At 37.8% G+C, this 26293-nt stretch overlaps 2 protein-coding genes across 4 annotated transcripts in view; one reads left to right on the forward strand and one right to left on the reverse strand.

Moving 5' to 3' along the window:
* LOC131689663 (carbonic anhydrase 7) overlaps window positions 1-18026 on the reverse strand; it is a 104474-nt gene extending 86448 nt beyond the window's left edge. Inside the window, exons 1-2 of one of the 3 annotated variants that reach the window (XM_058974909.1) lie at window positions 17699-18026; window positions 16510-16855 (exon numbers count right to left, since the gene is read on the reverse strand). In XM_058974909.1, coding sequence (XP_058830892.1) covers window positions 16510-16588 — 79 coding nt within the window. In that variant the 5' untranslated portion in view covers window positions 16589-16855; window positions 17699-18026. Of the gene's footprint in view, window positions 1-16509; window positions 16856-17644 lie in introns of all 3 variants that reach the window. The other 2 variants (XM_058974908.1, XM_058974907.1) reach the window with 2 other exon arrangements.
* The window catches only part of LOC131689659 (opsin, ultraviolet-sensitive), a 470582-nt gene that overhangs the window by 101688 nt on the left and 342601 nt on the right, over window positions 1-26293 (forward strand). The window lies entirely within an intron of this gene.

Genomic DNA, 26293 nt, shown 5'->3' on the forward strand with positions numbered 1-26293 from the left:
TTTGGCGTCTGGTTCGCAGTTGCCCCGACGACCCGCAACTGGTGGTATCTCGTTGCGGTCTGCTCAGTCTAGACCCCGGCGAGTAATCTTGCATACTCTGGCGAAAGAAACTCTCCCGATACAGATTTTTCTTTGGTTTTCGCTATATTTCTATCGGGTCAACCGATAGGGTACTAGGGTCGGTCCGGCGATTACGGGTGCAGCGTGGCGTCGGCCCCGATCTATACCCTGAACTCTGTCGCATTCTACTCGAATAGTCCCCGACGGTGGATTTAGCCTACTCCGGCGTAAAATTTCCCGTCGGTGATTGCCCTGTTGAACCCGTTACTCGCTGTTCATCATGCCATTTCCACTGTAATTCGATTGTGATCTGCATTATCACTCTGTCGACCGCGTTCCACGTGTTGACGTCGCGTGTTATTCGACGCATTATGCGAGTTGATGTCCGGTCCTCCCATTTTAAACATCTCCCTGCGCGTCGCTTCGAACCACGGACATTCGAAGACGAAGACCACGTACGCCGGTTTGCACTCTCCGAGTACAACGGTGACGTTGCGGGCCCGAACCGATAAAGATATTTCCTGTAGCAGCCATGGCCCGAAAGGAGTTGTGTCAGGAGGTACCTCTCCGTGATTTCTATTGACCTCCGGCGACAGATTTGCAATGAGCTGGTAGGTCCACCTTCCCTTCTGGGGATTCAACCGGTGGTAATGCATACTGCTTCCGACGATATTGTTCTGTACGCACACGCGACTCGTACGGCCATCAGCCGGAACGTCCTGTTCAGAATTTCGCGTTTCCGCTTGGTTTTCAGCGCCCTGGCCCAGGCGGGAACCCCGTATCGTAGTATCGATGACGAAACAATAGATTGCAGACGTCTGGTGCTGCTTATCGGACCGCCGAAGTTTGCATGATCCTTTTTATTGCGTCCATTGCCTTCGACAGTTTTTCGCAGACGTTGGTTGTTGAAACCGTGAAGCTAGTTACCGTTGAAGACCGTGAAGTTTACCACAATATGATGATATGATTTGCCACCCATTGTAGCAAGGAAACAACCAGTAGCAATGGATAGTCTCTCTAGAATAAATTGTTCATGCTTCACATACTCGTCACATTCAGCCTGTCACTGTCTTAGGAGCCAAAGGGAAAATGGGTGGAGTCGTCAGCTGATACACTTACGCGCATTACACAGACATTATAAAGATTCACCTTCCAATGACAAAATTCTATTTCAAATTATGAAGCAAGCCATTAAATAGAGAGATTTTCCAGTGGGTTGGGGGATGAGCCCGCCCATTTTCCACGCATTGTTATGCTAGGGAGCTGACATTCCCACTATCCCCATCCAATACGTTTCAAAGGGAGCTCAGATGGTTCCTTCTCTTTTCAATTGATGATGTAATAATTGTGTCATGCTGTCATATTAATTTTAATATTTAACATATTGGGTGACTCGATTTTTCTTATTTCTTTTTACCATTCAATGTTCTCTACCGTTTCCTTGATCCAGCACACTTTCTTGATTAGCTCTGTCTTGATGATCCATTATTCCTCAAAAAACAGATGCGCCACCACCTCTCTTAACTACCACCGACTATTTCTGCATCACCGTTCTCGCCAGTCACAACATTACACTTTCTGCTATATTTCTCCACCCTACAATTCTTCTTCATATTAAGCTTTGCTATGCATTTAGCTTCGTTGCAACATTTGTGATCATAAGACCAATTTCACTTCATTCTACTCTTCTTACAAGTCTCACATCTTGCTACCACATCTCAACCTCTTGCTACCACTGCAGTATCGATCCCCCTTTCACCATACATAAGCAGCAGTAAGCACCATGACTGCGAAGTCTGCTGCTAACTCTGCGGGTCGATGACCATTCTGCACGAAAAATCTCGAATTGTTCATGTATTTTCACTTCACTTCAAGACCGCACAAAATCGCCAACACACATTTTTGTCCACCATCTTCGTAGCTATCTCGAATTTTCCAATCACACTTTGCTCCGAAAACTATACGCAATCAACTTGTCTCTTTTGTCGGTTTCTCCACACAACATAACTTGTTCGCATCAGTTTCTTCCATGCAAGTAAGTTCATTGTATTATATGTGATCACAAGACCAATTTTATTTCACTTTACTACTCTTGTAAGTCCCCTCCCGCCCATCACCAACAATTCGCACCCATTGTATCGGGGGAACGACACCGGTATTTAAGCAGCAATCGGCAATGTCCAGTCAGCTCCTTCCGTTTGCCAGGCTTTAACTGAATGCTTCATCTCTGGCGGAACATCAAACCTGAGTTTTGCCTGATTCGATGTGTTTCCTTCCAAAACCAAATGACCGTCACATAACGCAGATCTTTGCGGCTTTCGCAAACTCCTGAATGAAGGACATTGTACATGCGAGCCACAACATAGCTCCTACGCCGCACACACCCCTATTGCCTACCTAACCATGTATCTAACATGAGCAAATATAAAAATACGTTTTTCAATACACCGACCTTTCCGGTGTACCGCGAAACTGCTACTTGAGGAAGCTAAAACATTTTCCTATACAATCAACCCGAGTTTTTGACGGAATTTCATCTGTAGCTCTTATTTTGTGCGAAAATATCATCCCTCTTCACTTGGGGTTTCTTTTCGAAACACTTTTATTTTTCTTCTTCTCATTTTCAGAACACTTTTTCAAATGCACTTTAATCACACACCACTGAAAAAACACCCGCGAAACTTTAATCGTTAACTAACTAAACTTCAAATTTTCTGCCAATGTGCAGATAACTGAAGGAAAATGTCCGCAAACTCCCATTTTTTCTCAATGTAAACAAGCGCCTCGATGCCTAGCAACAAGCGTACGTTCCTGGCTTCCACATATCTTCACCTTAATGTAATTCACCTTAATGAAAAATTCATTCACGACGAAAAAATTTACGTCTGTATTCAGGCTTTGCCTACTATATCAATTAACCGTGAAATTTACCATAATAATGCCAAAAAAAAGATATTCAAAATTCTACAGAGGTAAGCAATGCATCCATCCGACTGGACTGGATCATATAGAGTTTGTTTTCAAACCAGAAATTAAAAGCAAGATCAACATGCATGCAAGATTCCTAAAGAGCAAGCTACACAAAATGACAAAACATATAAACCATATAGAAAGCATAAGAAAGCTGAGCTGAGCACTTCATTGTGACGGTATCCGTCACAAACAGTCCTATGATGTCCGATATTAAAAAAACAAAAGAGACATTCAGAAAACGAACCTTGCAGAATGTAGATAGTGGTCCAAAGAAAAAGAGATCAAAAATCAACAGAGAGCTGTTTACTGAATCTGAAATGTTGCCATATTTTGATTCACCCTGTAAAATGCCAATACATTTTCTTTGATCGCAAATTTCTGCTTAAGGACATGCTGAACAGAGTCACAAGGTGGCAGCTAAAATGGCTGCCGTCGTTTCTGCTTCTTCTTTTTATTTCATCGTCAAAATCAAAACATTGCATTGGCGCGCAAGACAAAATCGTTTGTAACTTAAATGTATTATCTCAGAATGCTTAGAAATTGTATCACTGTATGTAGGCATGTTAGCACATGCAGATGAATAGATTTTCTTCGCGGAATTTTGATTCGTTTGGGAAATTTGTACCTTTTAATTTTTCAAAACAAATGAAACACGTGGTGCAAAAATCAGTCAGCTGATTGCTGAACGATACGCTTGTGTGCGTGCCATCTCCTATCGGTATAGTACGTTCTAGCCGCACACAGATGCTGAACGTAACCGAACATAACCGAACCTTTGTTGTGATTTTGGCATCGCTTCATCTTAATTGATCGTGGTTGCGCCGATATTTTGATTTTTTGAAGTAGAATACTTCTAACGTTTCAATAGGGGGGGCCCGTTTCAAAATATCGGCTGTGGCAGTCGCGTCAGATTTTGAACGTTAATAACTTCCATCATACCTAATAGAATGATTTGGGGTTTAAGGCATTTTATCGGAAATATGTTCCGCAATGTAGTATTAAAATTTGGAGTGTGTATAACATACATTAATACCGAAAATACTGCGTTTTAAAAAATCTTTCAAAAACTACCGAAAATGGTGAAAATTTTCAGCTCATCTAGGTCAGAGCCATCAATATGGTGCAGCAACCGAACACTTAAATGATGAAAAGTTTTAAATATAGGTCCGCTACAGATTTGTTTTTATCAACATTCGTATTTGGTTGCTTGACGCGAACGGATGGCTGTACAATACCGAGAAATATTTGTGAGCTGTACACGACTGGTGGATGAATCAGTTTGTGTTGAAACGTCCTACTAGCAGAAGCCATCATTTTCATTTCTGATGGATGTAAGTTAGCATACACATACGAAAAAAATCAATTTCAAATCATCTGACTGAAGCTCGTTCCTGATTTTCATGAACCAAGCCGCAAAACTGGTCAGAAAGAATTGTCATTTCAGTCGGTTTCAGAAAGTCCACTTGTTAGATGTCAACACCGGGAGAGAAGGTGATTATTAGGATTCATCTCCGTGGATTAATTTGTGCAGCTCCGTGTTAGAAAGCAGGAACAATTGGAACAAAAATCTCCCACCCGGAGAATATTTTCTTCGGCAAACAAATTAGCCCTTTTCAACGCTATCATTCCCTTAGAAAGAATAAAATTTGAAAATCTTTTCTTTCGCCAACTATTAATGTGATTACGACTAACGTTTCAAAATAGAAGCCCAAAAAACCGAAGATCGCGTTTTGAAAGTTTGTAACTTTCATTGTACTTAACCAAAATACACAATGTTGAAACCAATCAGTCAGAAAAATATTCAGGAATCTTATATAAGATTTGTACGTATGTATAATTTGCATGAATAAAGAAAAAATTAAAGGGTTGTGTACAAGACACGACCACGATAACATTAAAAATGCGATTATTTTTGTGAGCCAGCCATATTATTCCTTGATACATCCTGTAATGCCATCGACTTATTTAGGACTACACACAAAAGGTAACAAATCGTATCCTCCACGGACTCTACTACACAATTGTTTGGATTATTTCCCAACAAATCGCGCAAAAATCTGTTTGTTCCGTACAGCACCGTGCAAATAATTGACGTTGGAACACAAATCGGCAACTTCAGTTGCCAAAAAACGATCGAAGCATTTTTCCGTCAAGGTCACTTTTCTGATTCAAATTTTTGTAGGTATTTTCTTGCTTCGGTCCAATTGGCCAGTTTATTTGTTTTATCGCACATTTTTCGGATATAATTATAGAAAATAACTAACCCGATAAGAGGGAAGTTATTTTCCAAAGCACGAAATGGAAATTTCATTTGTAATTCTTCTGTGAACGATTTTGTGGTCCTAATAAGGTCTGTTTGTTGTGAATATTATATCGCCGTTTCTTTGCAAAAACAATGCGACTTCTGTACACATCTAGCGATGGAGGCAATTTTGAGAGCGCCTTTGTTTGCTCCTGCTAACGGGGAGTATTCCTTTCAGGAACTAACGAAGCGGGTCGCCGGCGACAAGCGAACTGATTTCAACGATGACCAAATGCAAACTGAAAACATTTTCCTATGGACAATTCGTTTTACCTATCTCAGATGTGGTTCATCGTCAAAAAGGCGGCGCTAACAAGTAAACCACCAATCAAAGCACGGCTAATTAATTTCGCATTCGCATTAACAAACTAAAGTGTATTCTACTTCACTCCGGTTATGTCTCTGACATTACCCACCCATCTTTTTCTGCTAGTACAATATTAGCTGAAACCGAAAATTAGCAGACAACACGTTTAAGTAGTTTCAAGGAGACTAGAAGCTTAGGAAAGTGAAGTGTATAACGTTTCGTTGTTCATTCGTGCTACGATAGTTTATTATCGGAAAGATATTGTTGCAGTGCAAAGAGTAACGCTTTCGCAGATCAGATTAGTCGGGAATTAAAAACAGCCTTTTCGAGGCTAATTTATTTTAAGGTAAGTTTACCCAAATTGAACACACGGACCACCGGGTCGGGATTAGGTTGACAATTTTCAGAGTGATTGCGTAACCTTTCTATATGAGAAACCGTTTCGCTGTATAGCTATTTTCCGATGTCCCGACAGAAATATAGATCGCATCGACAAAGATAGAAAATCGCAGGCCAATTTCAAGCTAGGTACATCGAGATAGAGAGAATATCGACATGCAGAGGATTTTTAACGGCCATTCTGAAGGCACTTTCGAAATAATCGGGATATAGAGAAATATCGAGATAGAGAATGTCGAGATAGGGAAAGTTTACTGTAGTACTTTTTTTTTATTTACCCCTATTAAATATATTCACCTTCAGTTCGAAATCCTGATTTAAATTCCAGTTCAAATGCCACAACCAATTCCGAACCGGTTGTCGCATTTGAGCTGGATTTCGAATCGATACTGAACCGGCACTGAATCGAATCGAAAATATTGTGAATTTTGCGTCAACTGGAGGAATACTTGGTATCTCTGGTTCCCAAATTAAATAGATACGTTGAGGCATTATTCAGACAATACATAAGCTTCCGTTCTTTTGCCGTCAAGGTAAGTTGAATGCGGTGCTCGTGTGCTGGCTTACACATTTCGCACGTCAAATCGTCCCATACTGTTGTGTGTGTGAAGGCCTCCATTAAACTACAACTAATTTCCGTTTCGTTGACGTGCTGTACCGGGGACGGAAGTCTGACGTAACATGTCAAATCGTTCTTTAAGCGGACCCCACACGAGCAGAAATTTTGACACTAGGTAGATCAAAACAAGTTTTACATTTCTTATTAAAGAAATGTATAGAATTCGCTCAAACTTTCAAGATTTTCTCCGAGGCCCGGAGGGCCGAGTCTTATATACCAATCGACTCAGCTCGACGATTTGGGACAATGTCTGTGTGTGTGTACATGTAACGGACAAATTCTCATTCGTGTTTCTCAGCAATGGCTGAACCGATCTTATCCAAGCCAATTTTAAATGAAAGAACTAAAAAACAGTATGAACGCTATTAATTTGCTTTTGATTCTGATGTTTAGTTTCCAAGATATGAATGTTTGAATGCGTAAAAATGGCGTTTTTCGCAGTTTTTTTTGAATTATCTGCCGAAATTGACAATATAGATTACTAATTTATATGTTTTTAGACAGCTTCAACGAATACCTTTCGAACAAGCTATAGATTGTTGAAATCGGACTATTATCAAAAGAGATATTTAACATTAAATGCGGACGAAAGATTTTTATCATTTCCCATTGCCAGAAATATGACCAAAAACATGTAATTATTAACGCCAAAACGGCTTATTTTAGGTCAATTGTAACTTCGGAGAATTTAATGGAGGTAATATGCCCTTTCTTCTGGTATTGTGTTTTTGCTGATTAATCCCCCTATGAGTGAGATATTTTCACAAATTTTCTTGGAAGTGATTATATCGAAATGATATCTTCAGCAAATTTGTAGCTCTTCCTTTTGCGAATAACTTTACTAAAGACTTTAAATATCTATTTTGAATACTTTAAAAGTTATGGCTTGTTGTTTGTTGATTACTCTTTGTCGCCTATTTATTGTTCAATATAGTAATAATCCATTGAAATAAGCTAAACATTATTTCGATAAAACGAATTTTGTATTTCATTTTTCTATCTACAACCGCTAGAAATAATCACCGAACACTTCCAAGTTGTCTGGAAGGAACTTGATAACTTATCAGTACAAAAATGCTCATTTGTGCGAACCTTCTGACTGCAATTTTTCTAACTTATAACCATCGGATCGATCTGAAACATATCGGAAAATGAAAAGTGAAATAAATAACTCCAAGCAACGGCGTTGCCAAGAGAAGGTTTCGGGGTTTAACACCATACAATCCCCCCCCCCCCACAACACCCAAAAAAAAATATTGGATTGAAGTTGAAAATTTATTGATGCAGACTGATTTAATTCAATATTACAGTAACAATTATCTGATCCGTAGATTGATAACCTGTTGTTGTAAACATCATGAGGACTTTTGATAAATTGTCGGAATGGGGTCCTCCTGATATGTAACTGATCTGTTGGTCTTGATTTCACAGTTGTCTAATAGCATCAATATCAAATTCCTGTCTGAAAACATTCCAATAAAAAATTCCAGAGTTCTGTAATCAATCATAATCCTCATATTTATTTTCAAATTAAGCTCGTTTTTGTAGAAATGTACTGTAATAAGGGTCTTTATTTAATAGGAAGCGAAGTTAAAATTTATTTAATGTCTATGAAACATAGAACTGCTCACCAAAAAAATGCATAACTTTCAACATTTGCTAAAAATGTTTTTGCCTTTCTCATTCACTCTGAAATTCGTCAATCTAATCCCGACCCGGAGGGCCGAGTGTCATATGCCAATCGACTCAGTTCGTCGAGATCGGAAAATGTCTCTGTGTGTATGTATGTGTGTATGTGGAAAAAATGTGACCTCTGTTTCTCAGAGATGGCTGGACCGATTTGCACAAAGTTAGTCTCAAATGAAAGGTACAACCTTCCCATCGGTTGCTATTGAATTTTTTTTATTGATTGGACTTCCAGTTCCGGAGTTACGAGTTGAAGAGTGCAATCACACAGCAAATTCCCATATAAACTGAAATGAAAAATTTTCAGAATCAAATTTGTATTTTTGATGCCAAATGACTTTAAAATGCATGAAACATTGAGATGTTTGACAAAAATTGACTTTTTTGGACTTTAGTACATTTTTGTCTTTTTCATATAGAAAGGTTATGCAATCATTCTTAAAATCGTCAATCATACCGGCCCGGAGGGAGTATGCAGTGAGGGGTTGCTACTTTAAAATTAAAACTAGTTTAAAATTTCTTAACAAGTTGAAAATTTTCGGCAGAACCCTGATCTCCCGGATCTTTCTCCATGATCCGCCGCTGGTTTCAAGCGATGTTTCAGTATCACATAGTATCTCAAGATCGTGGCTGTCGATCCATTGTGTGTATGTGCAAATCGTACTGAACATGTAGTATTCATTTCCACCATTGTATTGAACATAACCAGCCATGGAATCGTAGTCTGGACAAATGAGACAAGCACAATTGCACCACTAGGTGGATTAAGACAGCTTTTTTTGGGAATGCGTCGAGTTGAGACGAAAACGTAATATGATTAATATCGAGGATAACACTTTCCGAATGTAGAGAGAAATTTATGAAAAAAGACGATTTCCATTCGATTCTAGCAGGTTCTGATCGATTTTGATGAGCATTTGATTTTTGTTGTATGACCAATTATATGTATAAGTCAAATGCCTAAAAACAGTAATTTAAGGTCAAGATAGCATCATTTTGAAACCGCCAATTTCGGAGGTTTAGTATCTTCGATGAGTTTTACAAACGTTAAACAGCGCGTCATTTGATAAAATAATGTTGACGGTATATCGTCCAAGAAGTATTTATGGTGAATTTCTCAGGTTAATATTCATGACTACAATAAAGTCTCAACAAATTCGCTAAAGACACGAACTCTGTTACTATTTTTTGAAAAATTAATTCTGCATAATTTTAAAACAAAAATTACGGCTTCGGAATTATGCCGTTTGGACAGTATGATCGATTTTCACCAAACCCCCACCAAACCGAATTTCTGGCTACGCCGCTGACTTCAAGCAAGTAGAAACAAAGTCGTTCTACACTCGTTTACAAGAAACTTCTTCGAATGCTGAATATCTATTATAATACATTGAACCCCCGATTTTATCAGCCAAATATGAACATATGTTTGATGGGCTCTAGCAGACGAACAAGACTGAATTCGAGTAAATTTTTTCTTGTGCATGTTTTCCTTATCATGAAAATGGAAGTATGCAAAAATAAAAAGTTCATCATAATCAGCAATAGTTATCAGACTACATCAAGGGACGGGAAGAATATTTTAACAGCTTCAGTTTATTATAAAGAAAAAAAATTGCCCGATTTAGTCAAATACACCATGAGACTGATAAAAATGGGTCTTTATTGTATGTATTATTCACTGTGTTTTACATTAATAGGTACATTTCATTTTTGGGAATTTTTTATTGCATCGAACTACAACGATTTTTAAGTAGTTTTCAAGGGATTATAGACTTCTTCCAAAATTTGGCGAACCTATTCCAATTCGTATACCAATTAATTGGTATACTTAAGGGTTTATATGTTGCAGATAGAGAAAATTCTGAAATTTTCAGCTTTTTTCCTACACAATATTAGGAAAGCAATTTTTCCTAATAAGTTTGTGAAAATTATAAACTATTTAAAATTTTTTAATAGTTTTATTTTTTATTTGACCGTGATTTTTTAATAAATAGTGACCATCACTTCACAACGTAGTCTATTTTTCATAGCTTGCGGTGGGCACGATTTCTCGAATTGCTGAACTGAAAATTATGAAAAAGAAATTATTTTTTTGGTATTCTTTGCAGATTTAACTCGCCGCGCAGATAGCTCTGAATTAGACCCACTGGTGCCCTAAGACGATTTTGCTAGATTTTCAGAGCACTGTGCACCCAGTGCATTAACGCAAGCGACGGAAGTTTATCGAAAAGTTTCGTGAAAATGAAAATTCCAGTAATGATGATGATTTTCCCAAACGGTTCGTTTTCGTGAGGTTTTTATTTGTTCTTTGGTATTAGGATTAGCGATAATAATTCAAAACAAGGATACTACTGGGAAGTCACCTTTAGAAAAATTCGATGTCGAAGTAAAATTTGAAACTATGCACGCATGCACTTCAGAGATAGCGTGATATCAGGAGCTGCGATTTCATTTCAACGCTTTTTTGCGAAAAGGGCGATACTTACAAATGTAAACATAAGGCTTTTTTTCATACATGCGAATGAGGGCTTTGAAACGCAACAAATTAACCTAAAAATTTTGATTCTACGATATTGCTTTCTTAAACTACAGCAAAAAATACAACGGGCGAAACTGTATTTTTGTTTGTTTATTTAAAGTTTCGCCCTCCACACTCCATGCAAACAAACAGGGCGATACTTTTTTTGCTAGCAGTTTAGAGGCGAAACTGTTATTTTCGTATTTTTTTAGGATTATCAAGCTGATACCAGCTGTAAATAGTAACAATGATCGCTATTGAAAAAACACGGACGAAATCGGTGGTGTGGAACGGTAGTTATTATAAAAAAACCTAAGGGCGATACTATCATTTTGTCAATTTGAATAGCAAAAACAAATTTTAATTTAATAATTTCAAATACTTCATGAAGTTTTGGGTTTCGATCACTGAATCATGCAATCTAGGATGTAAAAAACACAATAGTTCTTAAATAGGAAATAAAACCAAGTCTGGAAATATTCACTGTTGATTTTCCTTGAATGGTATCACTGCTAGTATCGCCCTTTTCAAGAAAAAGCGTTGTTTTCTTAGTTCTCAGTCGCGTTGGAAATTTGAGTAAAGTATAAACATCAAATCGATTCAAAAAATAAATTCAATTTTTTTGGCTCAGTGCAATATATAACCCCTTTAGGAAAATTCAGTTTTCCCACCACAATTTAGATACTTTATTTTATGGGTCATTTTTTCGCTTTCCCGTTGATTTGGTTTGAGATTTCTAGCACTGATGTTGTCCTATGCTGATTTGAGCATTTCTCTGAGTCCTGCCACTATCCCATGTAGTATGTGTTATCAAAAACATCGCGAAGCATCAAGTTCTAAATGTTCTCAAACGATATAATATCCGAAGAGAGTGATAAGAGTTATAAGAAATGTCTCATCACACTGTTAGGTGGATTAAAAGCGTTTTTTTTTAAATTCAATTCAACCGTTGCTGTTCCGAAAAAAATTCGCGAGCCATTTTTGGCGTTTGGATCATTTGGGCATAAAGTATCCTTCCTATACGTAGTGTAAAAAGCAAGTTAGTTGTAAACAGCAAAAAAACAGTAAACAGTCTTCAAAACTAAGCTTCAACAACCACGTCGATTACACCTGCGAAAAGCCGGGGAAGGTTACGAACTTGTGAGGATCATGCCAATCGTCGGCGCACAATACGCCTGCTTTCTAGTGCTTCGTCATCGATATTACGATACGAAATACCCTCGGATTTGTTCGCTAGGCATATATGACCTACCTTCCAGAAAGGCCACAAATTCGAACATTGACTGAATTCTTTGTCAGCAAATACCAAAGTGGATTTTGAGAATTCTGGATAAATTCCAAGAAAACTATTTGTGGACGCATCATCTGTTTGTTGGCGTTCAAGGTGTCGTATGGTTCAATGTAATGATTCCCATCAAAACTATAGAATGAATGGATCAAAATCAAACTTCAAAATAATGGTAGAACATCTAACTCATTTGTGACGTTAGGTAGATTGAAACGATGCACTCTCACAGCTATTCAACGTAGTACTCGAAGGTCTGATGTGCATAAGAATGAAACCATCATCACGAGATCTCACAAGTTGGTTGGCTTCACTGACGATATCGACATCATTGACGTTGATCGCAGAGCAGTGGAAGTGGCTTTTGCCTATTAAAAGAAAGGCCGCGAGAAACAGATTGACTCAAGGAATGAGTCGCTTAGAACAATGTGCCATACACACTATATTAGCAACGAAAACACGATATAAGAATACAGTAATACACAATCATTTCACTCGTTATAACATGTGTGGCACATTGAGGCACACTTCTGTAAACTAGAAAACAGTCAACAGAGTGTGACTAAATGACCACAGTAACCCGTGTTTTTGTTTTACTGAACACCATGCCACATCGTGGCACAGGCTATCACGCTGTTTGTTTGCCAGCGCAACTCGATTTGTGCTAAGCGACCAATGGCGGATCACCTCCGAAATTTTTTCACTTGATGAGAGATTTCAAATTAGTTTCAATTTTTTATATAAGTTTCAATCTCAAAATCATTCCAACCCAAATTTGTCCAACTAAACTGATATTCAGTAAATAAGGTTATTACGTATTACGAATTGCACAATGTTCATTTTGAAATCGAAATTTCAGACCCCTCCCAAAAAAATTTCCTGGATCCGCCCCTGTAAGCGACTAACTCCTTGGATTGACTATTAACTTTTTACCATTTTTACGATACGAGATTGTTGCTGTATTTCTATACCTTGGAACACTAGTGCCATGCGATAGCGATGTTAGGCACGAGGTAAAAGGTGTGATGTGGCTGTAAAGTCCTCTATCCTACCGAAGTGCACAAAACGTGCTTTATACAAATCTCTGTTTCTCTCTACTTCCCAGTGTGGCCATGAGGCATGGGCGGTGGATAGGAAGCACAACATCGAGTAGTCGATGGATTTAAAAGGAGAATAGTGCGTTCAACATTCAGCGGTACAGTCCGAAATGGAAAACAGAACAGAGCGCATGTTAGTTCAACTGTATCAAGTATACAAACATGCCAACATCCGATATTTGATTACATACGACAAACTAAAGTAGGCTGGGAATGTAGCGCGAATGCCAGAAAAGAGACCAACTAAATGAATACTCAGTAGAGAACCTGGAACAGAATGCAACTTCAAGGAAGACCCCGCATGCACTCGAGTGTTCAAAGACCAGTAAGCTGTACAGTGGCGGTCGGAGATCGAATAACCTGGACATCCAAAAATCGGTCATGATTCAGATGATGTCATGATAGTTCGACAACGACGATGATGATGACGATGAGTGGAAATTTATCAATTCATAGGGTACCTCCTAAATTTGAAAATGTACAGTAATATGTTAAAGACGTAGAGTGGTCTTCTGACGCCCTTGGCAGAGTCTCAGTTTTGGGCCCCTTGAGCCATTTGTCTACGCTAGCAGCATTATCAGCGAATATGCCGCGATGAATATGAAGTTAAGTATCTGTAAGACAATGTAATGAATGAATGAATGATTTTTTTAGCCTATTCCGGGCACAGTCATCAGTATGGAACACCAACAGAACACTATAGTTATGTGAAATTTTTAATATAAGTTCGCTGCAGATTTGTCTCTAATATCATTCGAAGTTCGGTGTTTGAAGGCGATGGAAGGAACATTTTTCGGGATACTTTGGAAAATCAGTAGACCCTAGGTATTTAAAGGCGACGGACGGAAGACTGTTCCGAAAAACTGTATATGTAAATCAGTTTACTGAGCTCACAATTTTTGGGGAATTCTGACCCGCCTCTGTTGTTTAACCCTTTACCAACTATTGTATTTATTTCCGATAATTGGAAACTTATATATCGAAAAGACCAGATTTCTAAAAAAATCGACTGAAGTTCGTTCATGTTTTGACTGCCGCGCATTTCATGGTAGCATCTATTCAGGACACTGCATATTAAGGTGACAATAGCATGTATGGGGAAAACAAGTTACCATCGAATTTTATAATCAGACACATCGGAAACAGTCTCAATGCAAAATTTCAGCTCAATCAGATATGGGGTCGGGCTTAGTGGTCAAAGAACAAACATTTTTACTCATGCAAAAACACTAAGAACTCTTCGAATATTCAAAAATCGAATTCGTAGTTTTGATGCAAAATGGTTTAGATGATCATACAACGTCAAGATCTAGTGTCACCTCGATTTTTTTATAGCCTTTATGGGACTTGGAAAACATTGAAATTCGGATAGGCAGTTTTTAATTTCTTTTTGATGTAAAAAGTCTTAGAAATGTATGATTTTGTATCATATCGTGATTTTTGTAATGGTAAATCATCGAAAACTTATGCATATCTAACTTATGCATATCATATCAGTTTAAAAGCATACACATTGTACTCGGTCGAACCATATCTGACCTTCTTCGGATCAAAGATAATCCACTAAGTATCCTGAAGCTTTTGAAAGAACTGACGCTAAAACATTTAGCGGCGACAGATATTTTGCCCAACCAAGTTCACAATTGTGATATTCTGTCTTTTATGAAGAACTACCACGTCCACATGCCCGCTCACAAAGTTAAGATCGATGGTGTAGTTACCGATTCGAATTTGTCATGCGTGGATCTACTGAAGCACGGGGTTGGTTATTTCAAGGACCACATACTCAGGTGAGCAAAGATTTTGAATGGCAATTGCACTGGACGGGACAAAATGGTGTGTCCTCTCAAAATTCGTGTCAGGTAGCCTTTGGCAAAAGAGTTCACATAACCATTCACCGCATACAAAAAGCGGCCGAGGGATGTGAAGCATTCCCTTAAAAACGCTCCTAATATTTACAGAAATACTGAAAAGAGCTACGCCACTCACGGCCACAAATCATTAGTGACAAATCTAGAGGTTTTATTCAAAACGACATATCTGCAACTCTCTCTTTGTTTACTTTCTCTCTCGATTTATACGGCGTCACTATAACACTTTCCACTTATCTTACAGTACAGATCGAAAGACAGTGGTTTTGAATAGCATACTATGCAAAGAGTTGAGGAATAAATGATAAAGCGACCGAATTATTAACAGAAGAGAAAGTACACAATGAGAGTCATTCATTGTAAATATGTCTTTTTGAAAAAACGCTCAAGAAATCAAGACTCAGGAGTGTGACTCGGATTATCTCCATGTGGGGACATCTTTTACTACTCCCAAAACTATAGGCTGATAAGATTACTTGTAAAGGTTTAAATTTTTCTTGAGAGGCCGCCAGAGGAAGCTCTGACACTAAGCCTTAGCAATTGGAGATAAAACAAGGAATTTCCAAGGCTTCTAGGAAATCCAAGTCTCATGTATCATTCCAACCAGATCACTCGACAGCGGCTCACATAGACATTTCAAAATCACTGACATTATTATACCTCTATCCAGTCAAACCATTCCGGAACCAGTTCGGAATTCTGAGTGGGTTCAGCATGGATTCCACGTCAAATGCATCAACCGATTGAGTCGGAATCGGCTGTTTCCTTTGAACTGGAATCCATACTGAATTCAATGGGTTTGGCGGGTACCACGGAAGGAACTAATAACGCGAAAAGCCTAGATTTAGGGGGAAGGTTCTTGGGGATCCGGACCACCCCTCGAAAATGTTCAACTTGGCGAGAAATTTTAAATTAGTTTCTGTCTTAAATTGTAAATTTTATCCAAATTTTATCACTATTCCTCACACATTTATATTGAAAACAAAGTCGTAGTACTGCGTTTGAAGAAATAATTCGAATTATTCAAGACAAATAAGTTTTTGCAAAATCGCCATAAATTCAGTCCTTGTATGACAAACTTGACAAAGTCAACGTTGGAAAGTGAAGATTCTACAATAAACAATAAAACTATTATTGGTAATGAAAATGTCAACACAGCTAACGAAAAGAGTGGGAACTGAGATAGTCGGAACTATGCGATTTTCTCATACGTGAATATTTTAACTAAAAATGATTCGATCCCATTAACCCACGGCGACGTGCTAAAAAATCACGTAATCCTAAACGATAAACGATTCATAAATCAGTCATCAATATCCCAGTCGTAAAGAATCGTAAATCGTTTGCAAATCCAATCCACAATTCGTCGGTGCTAAATTGAAAAATTACCTGATAATATCACAATTGATGCTATTAGCATAAAATTGCCACTCCTGACCGGTCGTCGTTTGCTCATCTCTGCTGCCATTTTTCTGCTGCTGCTTTCCACTCGATTTGGCTTTTCCTACCGGCTAGCTAACCAGCTTCAGCGATTCGACCCGCGTCGTTCAATCAACGAACGGCTGTCAAAGCAGGTTTTTTTTTCCTCCAAATTGACTTCTCACTAAATTCAGCTTGCCTCGCACGGTTAGTTATCACAGTAATTGGATTGATGAATTATTCTTTATAGTCACCGGAGAAACATCAGTCGTCATTCGGCTCATTCATTCGAATACAAACAAAATGAAGAATAGGGCTGTTAAAAAAAACGAAACAGACCGAATTATTCTAGCGTCGAAAAACGAACGCCCTCATCGGAGACGAGATTGGTTTGTTCGCGCACCGGATGCAGCCGATTCTTGATCTTGACACTCGAGTTACTTCAATTAGATCAGTTAAGCGGTATACAATGTGGTTGTGGATTGAACGTAGACCGGCTCTAAGCCTGCTGCCATTTCCTAAAAAGTCTTCGTTGAATTTCTGGAAGCGGTGAGTGATCGAAGGAATTTTCACAAGAAATGACATTTGATATATAATATAAAAAGGCTTCAGCAAAACGAACGGAAAGAAAAATAAAAATGCGAGAAAGGCAAAAATGTATTGAATTTCGATAAAAATAGAGCAAATCGAACTCGTGTATAAAACTAAACATAAATCCTGAACAAAGCGAAAAATTCCTCGCAGCTCAGCAAAAAAGTTGCATAACCTAGCAAACGTACACTTCAGGCAACCGATCCCATTCGACTATACATCGGAACCGCAATTTCCGATAATTACCCTGCACCGTGTCCGCAAGCCCTTCGTAGCAATTAAATTGACCAACACTCGGATGCCGGACCAACCGGGAAGGCACTTCGAAATCAATAAAGAAACCAATTTTCAACCCGCGGTCACGATTTCAAGTCCGATCGCGAATCAAACCGCTGCAGCCACAGTCGCGAACAAACCATCTGGCCGCCGACGTCGACGTTCCAATGCCGGCCGACTTTTCACTTTCACTTATTTGGAGGCTAGCACGCAAAAATGTGGCTTTTTTCCCACCCACCCTTTTTCTTTCCTGAAGACACCACACACGGACACTGACCAGCACAATTTTCACCTCATTGGCAATTCTCTTTACAGAGTGCCGCAGACAACGAAGCTTCCTCGCGTGTGCACTTATCGAACTATTTCCCGACAACTCGCTGGTGTGCGGAATAGTTCAAATTCGTATCACTTCCGGTTTAGCGATTCTTGCTTCCACCCGCGATCACGACCATCCGTTGACTGAGCTCGGTTCTTCGCAAGACGACGGTTGATAAACGAATCGTTCCCGCCAAGACAAGACAGCCGCGGAGACTGATGACTCGGTCTACCGATGGATAGGATAGGAACCCCCGTTCGGATCCAGCCTCGCACGTTGACAGAATGACCAGCACTGAAAAGCAGTGCTGGCCGACCATGCACTCAATCCAACAAGTAGCCGCGTCAATTAATTCACACTTCGCATCGTCCGTCGTTGACGCGGTCGCATCGCAGCAACCAGCGGAATCCACCAGCAGCGTTCACATCCATCCACTCGCCCATGCGAGGGAGGATTTTGTTTGCTCGCTGTCTCTTTCGCGGTCGTTACCTACCTACCATCATCGTCTTCATCAGCCGACACGCGGTGCATCGGCTCTCACGCTCAGCTGCTGCGGTGCACTGCGACTTGCGAGAGACTTGTTTTGTATCCCGAGCAATCTGATGTGCCAGTATGCATTCATACAATTTCTGTTAGGTTTGAAAAAACAGTTAATTAACGGATAGAGACGAATCTAGAGTAGTTGGTAAATCGATTGCCTTGAACACAGCTCACCAACCCGCACATAGGATTAGAGATTTTTCTAGAGAGATGTTACTAACCCGAAAAGAATGACCATAAGGTTAAAACTTCTAAAACTCGAAACAATAAAAAAATTACCAGTCGTATAAGCAGCAATATAAAAATCTGACCATAATTTCGATTTTTAATTTTAATGACGCTGAATCTTTGAGTAAAGACTCGACAGCTCAATTTTTACCATTTATCTGTTAGTGTCATTCCAATCGCGCACTAGTCCTGTCAAAGGTATCTTTAGTACGTCAGAATCAGTTTTTAAGGGTATTTGAAGTTTTTTTTTCAATTACAAAGGTAGCAAATCTCACGAAATATTAAAAGAGAAGTAATTGACTAACTATTTATGTCATACATTTGAGAGTTAAATTGATGGCGCAATTAGTGTACAAGGTCATGTTCTCAAGTTACGCACTTTTCAAGTCAAGAATACTGAAATAAATGCGCATCTAAGTTTTTAAAGGTCCAGATCAAACCATTTCACAACCGTCATCTTTTGAGGTTTAGTGTCTTCGAAGAAATTTTACAACATCATACAGCACATCCGTCGAAAAAATAATATTTCTGTGTAATCCTCCTGGAAATAATTATGAAGAATTAACTCAAAACTTCGGTAAAGTTTTTGGGAATGATATTAGAAACAACTTTTTTGAAGGCACTGACATCTTCAAATGCTCATAAAACCGATCCTGACAAACAGAAAACGTCATTTTCCATCATTTTGCTTCAACGTTAAAAAAAAACAATTTGTGGTCACCGTACACTTGGGATGTTTTACTTTGTCAACCAGTCTTATATTACGAGCCTTCAATCACTTTTATCGATCCGTGAAGTTTTTGTTATGTTTTGATAAACAGTGGTAATGAAAATTGACAAACAACATATATAACGTGGTTTAAAGATATGGCCCCACAAACGCCAAAACCATAAGAAAACTTAAAATAGTGCTTCTGTTGAAAAATATTGAAAAACTAAAGTGTGCAAAGCAATCCTGTATATCAAAAGTAACTTCACATCTTCACTCACCAGAGAAAAAGGTCCTTAAACCAACCAACTCGCTCACCCAACTACCCAACACGTACGACCAACTTGAATCAGTGACCACTAGAGTGACAGAAAAAGATGATCGCCATCGGCCCACCCCTGAGTCGATTCCTAGTCCCACCAGGAGTATCTGCTCCAAATTTAAGCCAAATCGAACAAGTCTAGCTACCGGGTCAACGTGCTTGGAGTTTGTATGAGATTTTCGACAATTTCCATGGAGAACACCCACAAATTCAGAAGTATTATTACAAAAAGTCTATTCTACATTTTTTCTAGAAGACACCTTCGCTCTATCTCCCTCCATTACACTATGGGTCACAGGGGCGGTTTTTTGGTACAAAAATCAATATCTTCCAAACCGTTCATTTTAGAGAAATTATGTCTGAGAGAATATTTGCGGGAAAAAATTGGCTTTCTTTTAAAGTAAAATGTAACTAGGGTGGTCCTCTCGAACATTCTTTTCGATAAATTATTTTCCGAACGAAATGGTATAGCAAGGTACTTACTTCAGCAAAGTTGTAGAAAAATGTTTTTCAAGTAACATTTTCAAATGCATCCAAGTTATAGCACTATCGGTTTTCATGTTATAATTATTTTTATTCTTTAACTTAGGGTGTTTCTGAAAAAGTCAGTTTTTTAACTATAACCTTTTAAGTAGTTAGTGTATCTTAATACTCTCTATGAAGCAATTTTAGTACTTTTCATTGCGCATATTTTTGCTGAAGAATGTGAATCGATATCATTTTTCGTTATCGAGTTACGATAATTTTTTTAAATAAAAATGATAGTTTTCAATGACCTCTAACTCAGAAGGTTGCAAAAAGTAGCAGCTAAATTTGAATTTTTTCGAAATTGCATCAAAAATACTATAAAGTATCTCAAAATCAACTTTTGCTTTTTTATCCTTCAGCGAAAAATGTTGACATCAACATTATGATCAAATGACATCAGCTTACGGCTGGTTTTAACCCTTTCATGCCCAACTTTTTTCTAGTGCATGTAGAGTTTCAAAGCTATTTTTCCTTGAAAACGGTTGGGTCAAGAAACACGAAAAGCCTATTTTCATAAAGATACGTGCTTTCATGGCAGTGCTAGAAGCTGGTCAATTTTTACCTTGTTATGTTCAATGCAATTCTCCTAGAATAATTACAATAGTCCAATTACGTAGAAAACGTAGCCAACGACAGTCTAAATTGATAAGTTTTATCAGTTTTCAATAATATTGTACCATAACGAAGATATATGAAAAAATCATTTTCCGTCGTCAACGTAAACTGTCCCTGGCAGCACTGCTCCATCGGAATCCAATCAGACTAATTGCAATAACTTCAGTTCTAGAGCTGATCCTTGTAACTGTTAATACTCAAATTAAAGGCAATAATCACATTAATGAGCCTTACTTGTTATTGTGAGCAAATCTCGCCTCAATCAAAAGTTATAGCTGTTTAAAAACGTTGTTGTCCACAAACAACATGGGCATGAATGGGTTAAGGGCCTGGTCATCGCCATTTAGCACCTGCTTTACTAGATCAAAAAGTCGAGTTTTTAAATGATTTTTTGAGCTTGTCAAATATATGTACACAAATATTGAAAACGTTAGGCTCAGGCAGATGTTTATTTTACTATTCTACATATCTATTTTATTATAATCGACATCATCATAATTATTATAATCACAATCATCAACATCATCAGCATCGTCGTCGCTATAGTTATCTGAATCGGGTTTCTTTTCCCAAAGATTAAGTTTCCTTTTCCTTTTCAAGCCCAATTCATGCACTCGATTTTTTGGACGGCCTATAATTTTGAACATTATATAAACAGTATAAAATGTAGGGCATGTTACTTTAAAAAGCGAATGAATTAAGGATTACCCTTCATTCTGTTCTGAGTAAGCGACGAATTTCTGTGAATGCTGGTTTAGGAGGAAGTGCATTTTTTTGGAACTGTTAACAGCTTCTCAAAATATTTCGAATTTTTATCGAGCACTTTCGTCTCAATTTGATGACTGTCTAAATTGATCAAACCTTTTACATGTTTTAATTGCTACAGCTTTTGCATTCCGAGCGAAATTCTTTTTTTCATTTTCTTTCACATCAAATGATCTCATAATTTTCTCAAACCCAGCCTTTATTTTATTTCTATTTTCACCTTTGGTCACTTTCCAGAGATCGAATGATTTTCTTTTATCCATTTTAACGAAACTAATAATACAAAGCACTACACGCGTTCATCAAAGCAGTCGTCGGCTACTGCGATTCGATACATGAATGGGATTGATACCAATTAAACTGTCACGACTCGCGGTGTTGTTGTTTATATATGACATCAAAGGACAAAAAAGCAAAAGTTGATTTCGAGATATTTGATAGTATTTTTGATGCATTTTCGAAAGAGTACAAATTTAGCTGCTACTTTTTGCAACCTTCTGAGTTAGAGGTCATTGAAAACTATCATTTTTATTTAAAAAAATGATCGTAACTCGATAACGAAAAATGATATCGATTCACATTCTTCAGCAAAAATATTCGCAATGAAAAGTACTAAAATTGCTTCATAGAGAGTATAAAGATAGACTAACTACTTAAAAAGTTATAGTTAAAAAACTGACTTTTTCAGAAACACCCTAAGTTAAAGAATAAAAATAATTATAACATGAAAACCGATAGTGCTATAACTTTGATGCATTTGAAAATGTTACTTGAAAAACATTTTTCTACAACTTTGCTGAAGTAAGTACCTTGCTATACCATTTCGTTCGGAAAATTATTTTATCGAAAAGAATATTCGAGAGGACCACCCTAGTTACATTTTACTTTAAAAGAAAGCCAATTTTATTCCCACAAATATTCGCTCAGACATAATTTCTCTAAAATGAACGGTTTGGAAGATATTGATTTTTGTACCAAAAAACCGCCCCTGTGACCCATAGTGCATTAAAAAGTTAGGCACCCTCTGTGCGGTGAAATGTGGAACTAACTGTTCACAGTAAAAGTATGGCTCATCTCATATATCACCATTCTTCCGAACATGTCATTCAGCTAAACACTATTTTTTCGCAAAACAAATAAGTTCGTTAATATCGACTTTTGAACCACCACCATGTTCTTCTAGCGCGGTTAGGCCCCGTGTAAAACTAACTCAGACCTCATTTCGTTAACAATTTAATAACTTTTCCTGTTCGATTCGGATCGTTTTGCGATATTCGACAAAGTTGTAGATAATAGAATTATCTTCTTAAGTTTCACTTTTTGAGATTTGTTCGATTTGGCTCAAATTTTTGAACAGATACTCCTGGTGGGACTGGGCTGACTCAGGAGTGGCCCGATAGCGATTTCAAAATTTTTGTTTCTTTTCTGGGCAGTCTAGCGACCACCACGGACATGTACACGCGATGAAGATAAAAGACTTGTCGCCAATAATATTAGGTATTTACATGCTTGAAACATGATATCACAATTCTGAGCTTATCTGGACGAATTTTCCTTACCTTTCAATATAGGGACCCGTTTTCAAAATTTACGAAGGAAAATCGTGTAAGGTTGTAACCCGTTAGGGTGACAATTTAGCACTGGGTGAAAATATACCAACTTTTGGCTAAACACTCCGTAGAGTGTATTTGTTTACGTAACATTAGACTCACCGCTGTTCAATATGCTTGTTTATGTTTTTGATGTAAATTTCGTTTGTTGTTTTCATCCATGAACGTTTTTATTGACATAGATAGGTTAGATAATTTTTGTTGCATGTTTGTGAATCGTTAGTAGGGTTTCGATAGGCTTCAATTTTCCACTTGCTGGCAAAAACGTTTGCTGAATACGCTACTCAGCGGGTGACAGCGACGGTGGTGGTGGAAGGAGGAGTGGCACACGCTTACCAGCCGTTTCCTTATTTTTGGGTAGAATCCTATCCTAATGGACTAAAGTACATCCTCTCACTTTTGGGTAACAAGCTTTGAACTTAAATTTTGGGTAGTGTGAGGACTAATTAATATTAACCCAAAATTTGAGCAACGAGCGGATAACCCAAAATTTGAGTACTCAAGGGTAACCCAAAATTTGAGTAAAGAGCGGATAACCCAAAGTTTGAATACTGAGTGGTTAACCCAAAATTTCTGTAACATTCGGACAACCCAAAATTTAGGCTTCCAATATATATTATATGGATGCTTGGCCAGTGATGGCATTTCACCCTAGTGATGCACTGGCGCGTAAGTGTGATGCCTACACAGAGGATACAATGATCACACACCACAGAAAAAAGCAGAACGCGCTTTCTTTCGGAGCTGTATAGACCGATTTCAAGTGTGCGCTGGTGTTGAGGTAGTTGGGTGCGAGATAACCGTGCTCTCTTGCTCTTTAAATTCTCTGTGGCGCGCTCAGATAAAGTCACCACCGCGCGCGCCCCAGAGTCGCTGTGGTGTATTCACTGGCGTGGTTTCACTGGCGTGTATTCACTGGCGTGTGATCTTTGGTTTGTTTTCGTCTTACAAGCGGCATTGCGAGTGAGATTGATTTGATTTGCACAGGTTGTTGCGTTGAGTTGTGTGGATGGTGGTAGCTTATTTCAAGCTTATATTATTTTCTACTGAAGATTTCATACAAGTTGCTTGGTAAAGCGAACGAGTTTATAAAGTATTGTTACACTACCTGCAAAACTAAAAGTACTCGGTCCTCGGAGCAAATTGGGAAAACTTTTTACGTATCATCGTATAGAGAGTTTTATAATGACCAGAGGCACCTGATATGCAAACTCGTGTTATAAGTATTAATAGTTTTGTATAACTTAATCCTACAAGTTTAAAACGAAATCTTAGATTTCGTCGACAGGCTTGACATATTCAGTAAAATTAGGTATATGCTTGTGACGATAATTAATTTACAAACAACATCACAATTGAGCGTACACCCGTTATTCATTTGTTTATTTGTCTATTATTTTGCGTGGAAATCGTTTAAATAGCAGGCGAAAGCGATTGTTTCAAGAGCATAGGAGCTAGGACCGGGATTCTGCGCGTCAATGAGCGAAATAAATTGGCTCAGTTTCGGGGTCAAGAAAAAAGGCCACTAGTGTTCACGCTTATTTTAAATAAACAATGAATCTTGTGTTTCATAAAAGGATGTTATAAATGGGTCAGCAGCAACAATGTTTATTATACGTATTCTAGATTTTTGCGTCAGTTAGTATTTTAGACCGTAATTATAATGCATGGATTCATTGCACGTAATATCAACAGCAAAACAAAGTATTAGGTATCTGGTAGTATCTGTCGGAATCTCTGTCAATCTCTATGACATTTTCGTATTTTCAAGTAACAAGTAAGGTGTTTCCTCAAGTTTAAACAAGCGATTTTTGTGTGATAAATTATTCCTGATTATAACTTTCTTGAATGAGGTGTTTTATCAAAAAGGTAGTGTTGGGAAAATATCAAAATATCAATGTTCACAACAGAATCTTTTCATCGCCGATTTTCTAATAAAAAGTTCACTGATATAAAACATCGCGACGGAAAAAATCGTCAGTGAACTTCAAGAGTGCCGATGTTTGGGAACATTATTCGGTTCAAGCAAATATCGGAAGAAGAAAACATCGCTTGCGAACTTTTATATCAACGAAAATATAGAAAAAAGTTCGCCTTATGAAAACATCTTGCACGATCTTCGAACAGAGGATTTCCGAGGGATTTTCAAAGATTCCAAAAACCTGTAGATTAACATGATATAAAAAACTACGTTCTATAATATTACGGCGATAGCTCAATAAGATAAAGCGTCAGGCTACTTCAGTGTCAACGAAGCTTTCTTCAGAAGCCATCGTGTAAAAAAATTCATCAATCGACAGAATTAAAATGGGAAAGAATTAAAATGGTGCTTGAATGGTATGTTGTCAAAATATATATATGGAAAAAAGCAAATTCTGGTATGGTGGCCGGTTCTTAACAACCCGTTATTTGTATGACCGAGTATGAAAGTTATATATAGTTGAGCTAATGTATCTATAGTTGCATGTCCCTTAGGAGCCGTAATTAGCAATGGCTATATTAATGATACATGGTAATGGTAATGGTACAAGAAGTTTCACATACATAAATCGGTTAATAAACAATCTTAACATTTTTTATTATTTTTGGGATTAAATGCTTTCGTTTAATATATTGACATTGCCCATAGAACTTTTTATCGATTTTTTAGCAGAATTTTCACTCAAACATTCTAGTTCTTTGCACACATACCAAAGATACGTTGAATGATTTCCCATATTTGCAATTAAAATTCTAGGGCAGTTCATAAGACACGTAGAACAACTTTCAACATTCTGCTGTTATTGCACTATATTATTAGTCTAACTAATGCTATCGTTGTTATGCAGTACAAGTGTAGATTTTCAAAAAAATTATATTAGAATTAGAACGAAATATTTTTTTGTATCGCTACGTCGCTCGAGAATAGCCAAAAAAGCGTAAAATATTTGGCTTTTACTGACCCAAGCATGACTAAAATGCGACTCACACCTTAAGTGCGGAACTATTAAACTATTATGTATTTATTTTGTTAGCATTACTAGAGCATTCGAAATTGATAAATTTTGAGAAGAAAATGGAATTAGTATTGTCTGATATAATATTACTAAATATCCATAAAAACTTATTTCATCAGGAATCAAATCCTATATTTCTGTTTATCAGAAAATTTGAAGCACCTAATTGGACTAAGAATAAAAATCACAGAAGTGTACTCGATTCGAAGTGTATGCATGAATACTTATAGGTGAATTGATTAATATATGTATAGTATA

This window comes from Topomyia yanbarensis, chromosome 3 (genome assembly GCF_030247195.1).
Source record: "Topomyia yanbarensis strain Yona2022 chromosome 3, ASM3024719v1, whole genome shotgun sequence".
NCBI lineage: Eukaryota > Metazoa > Arthropoda > Insecta > Diptera > Culicidae > Topomyia > Topomyia yanbarensis.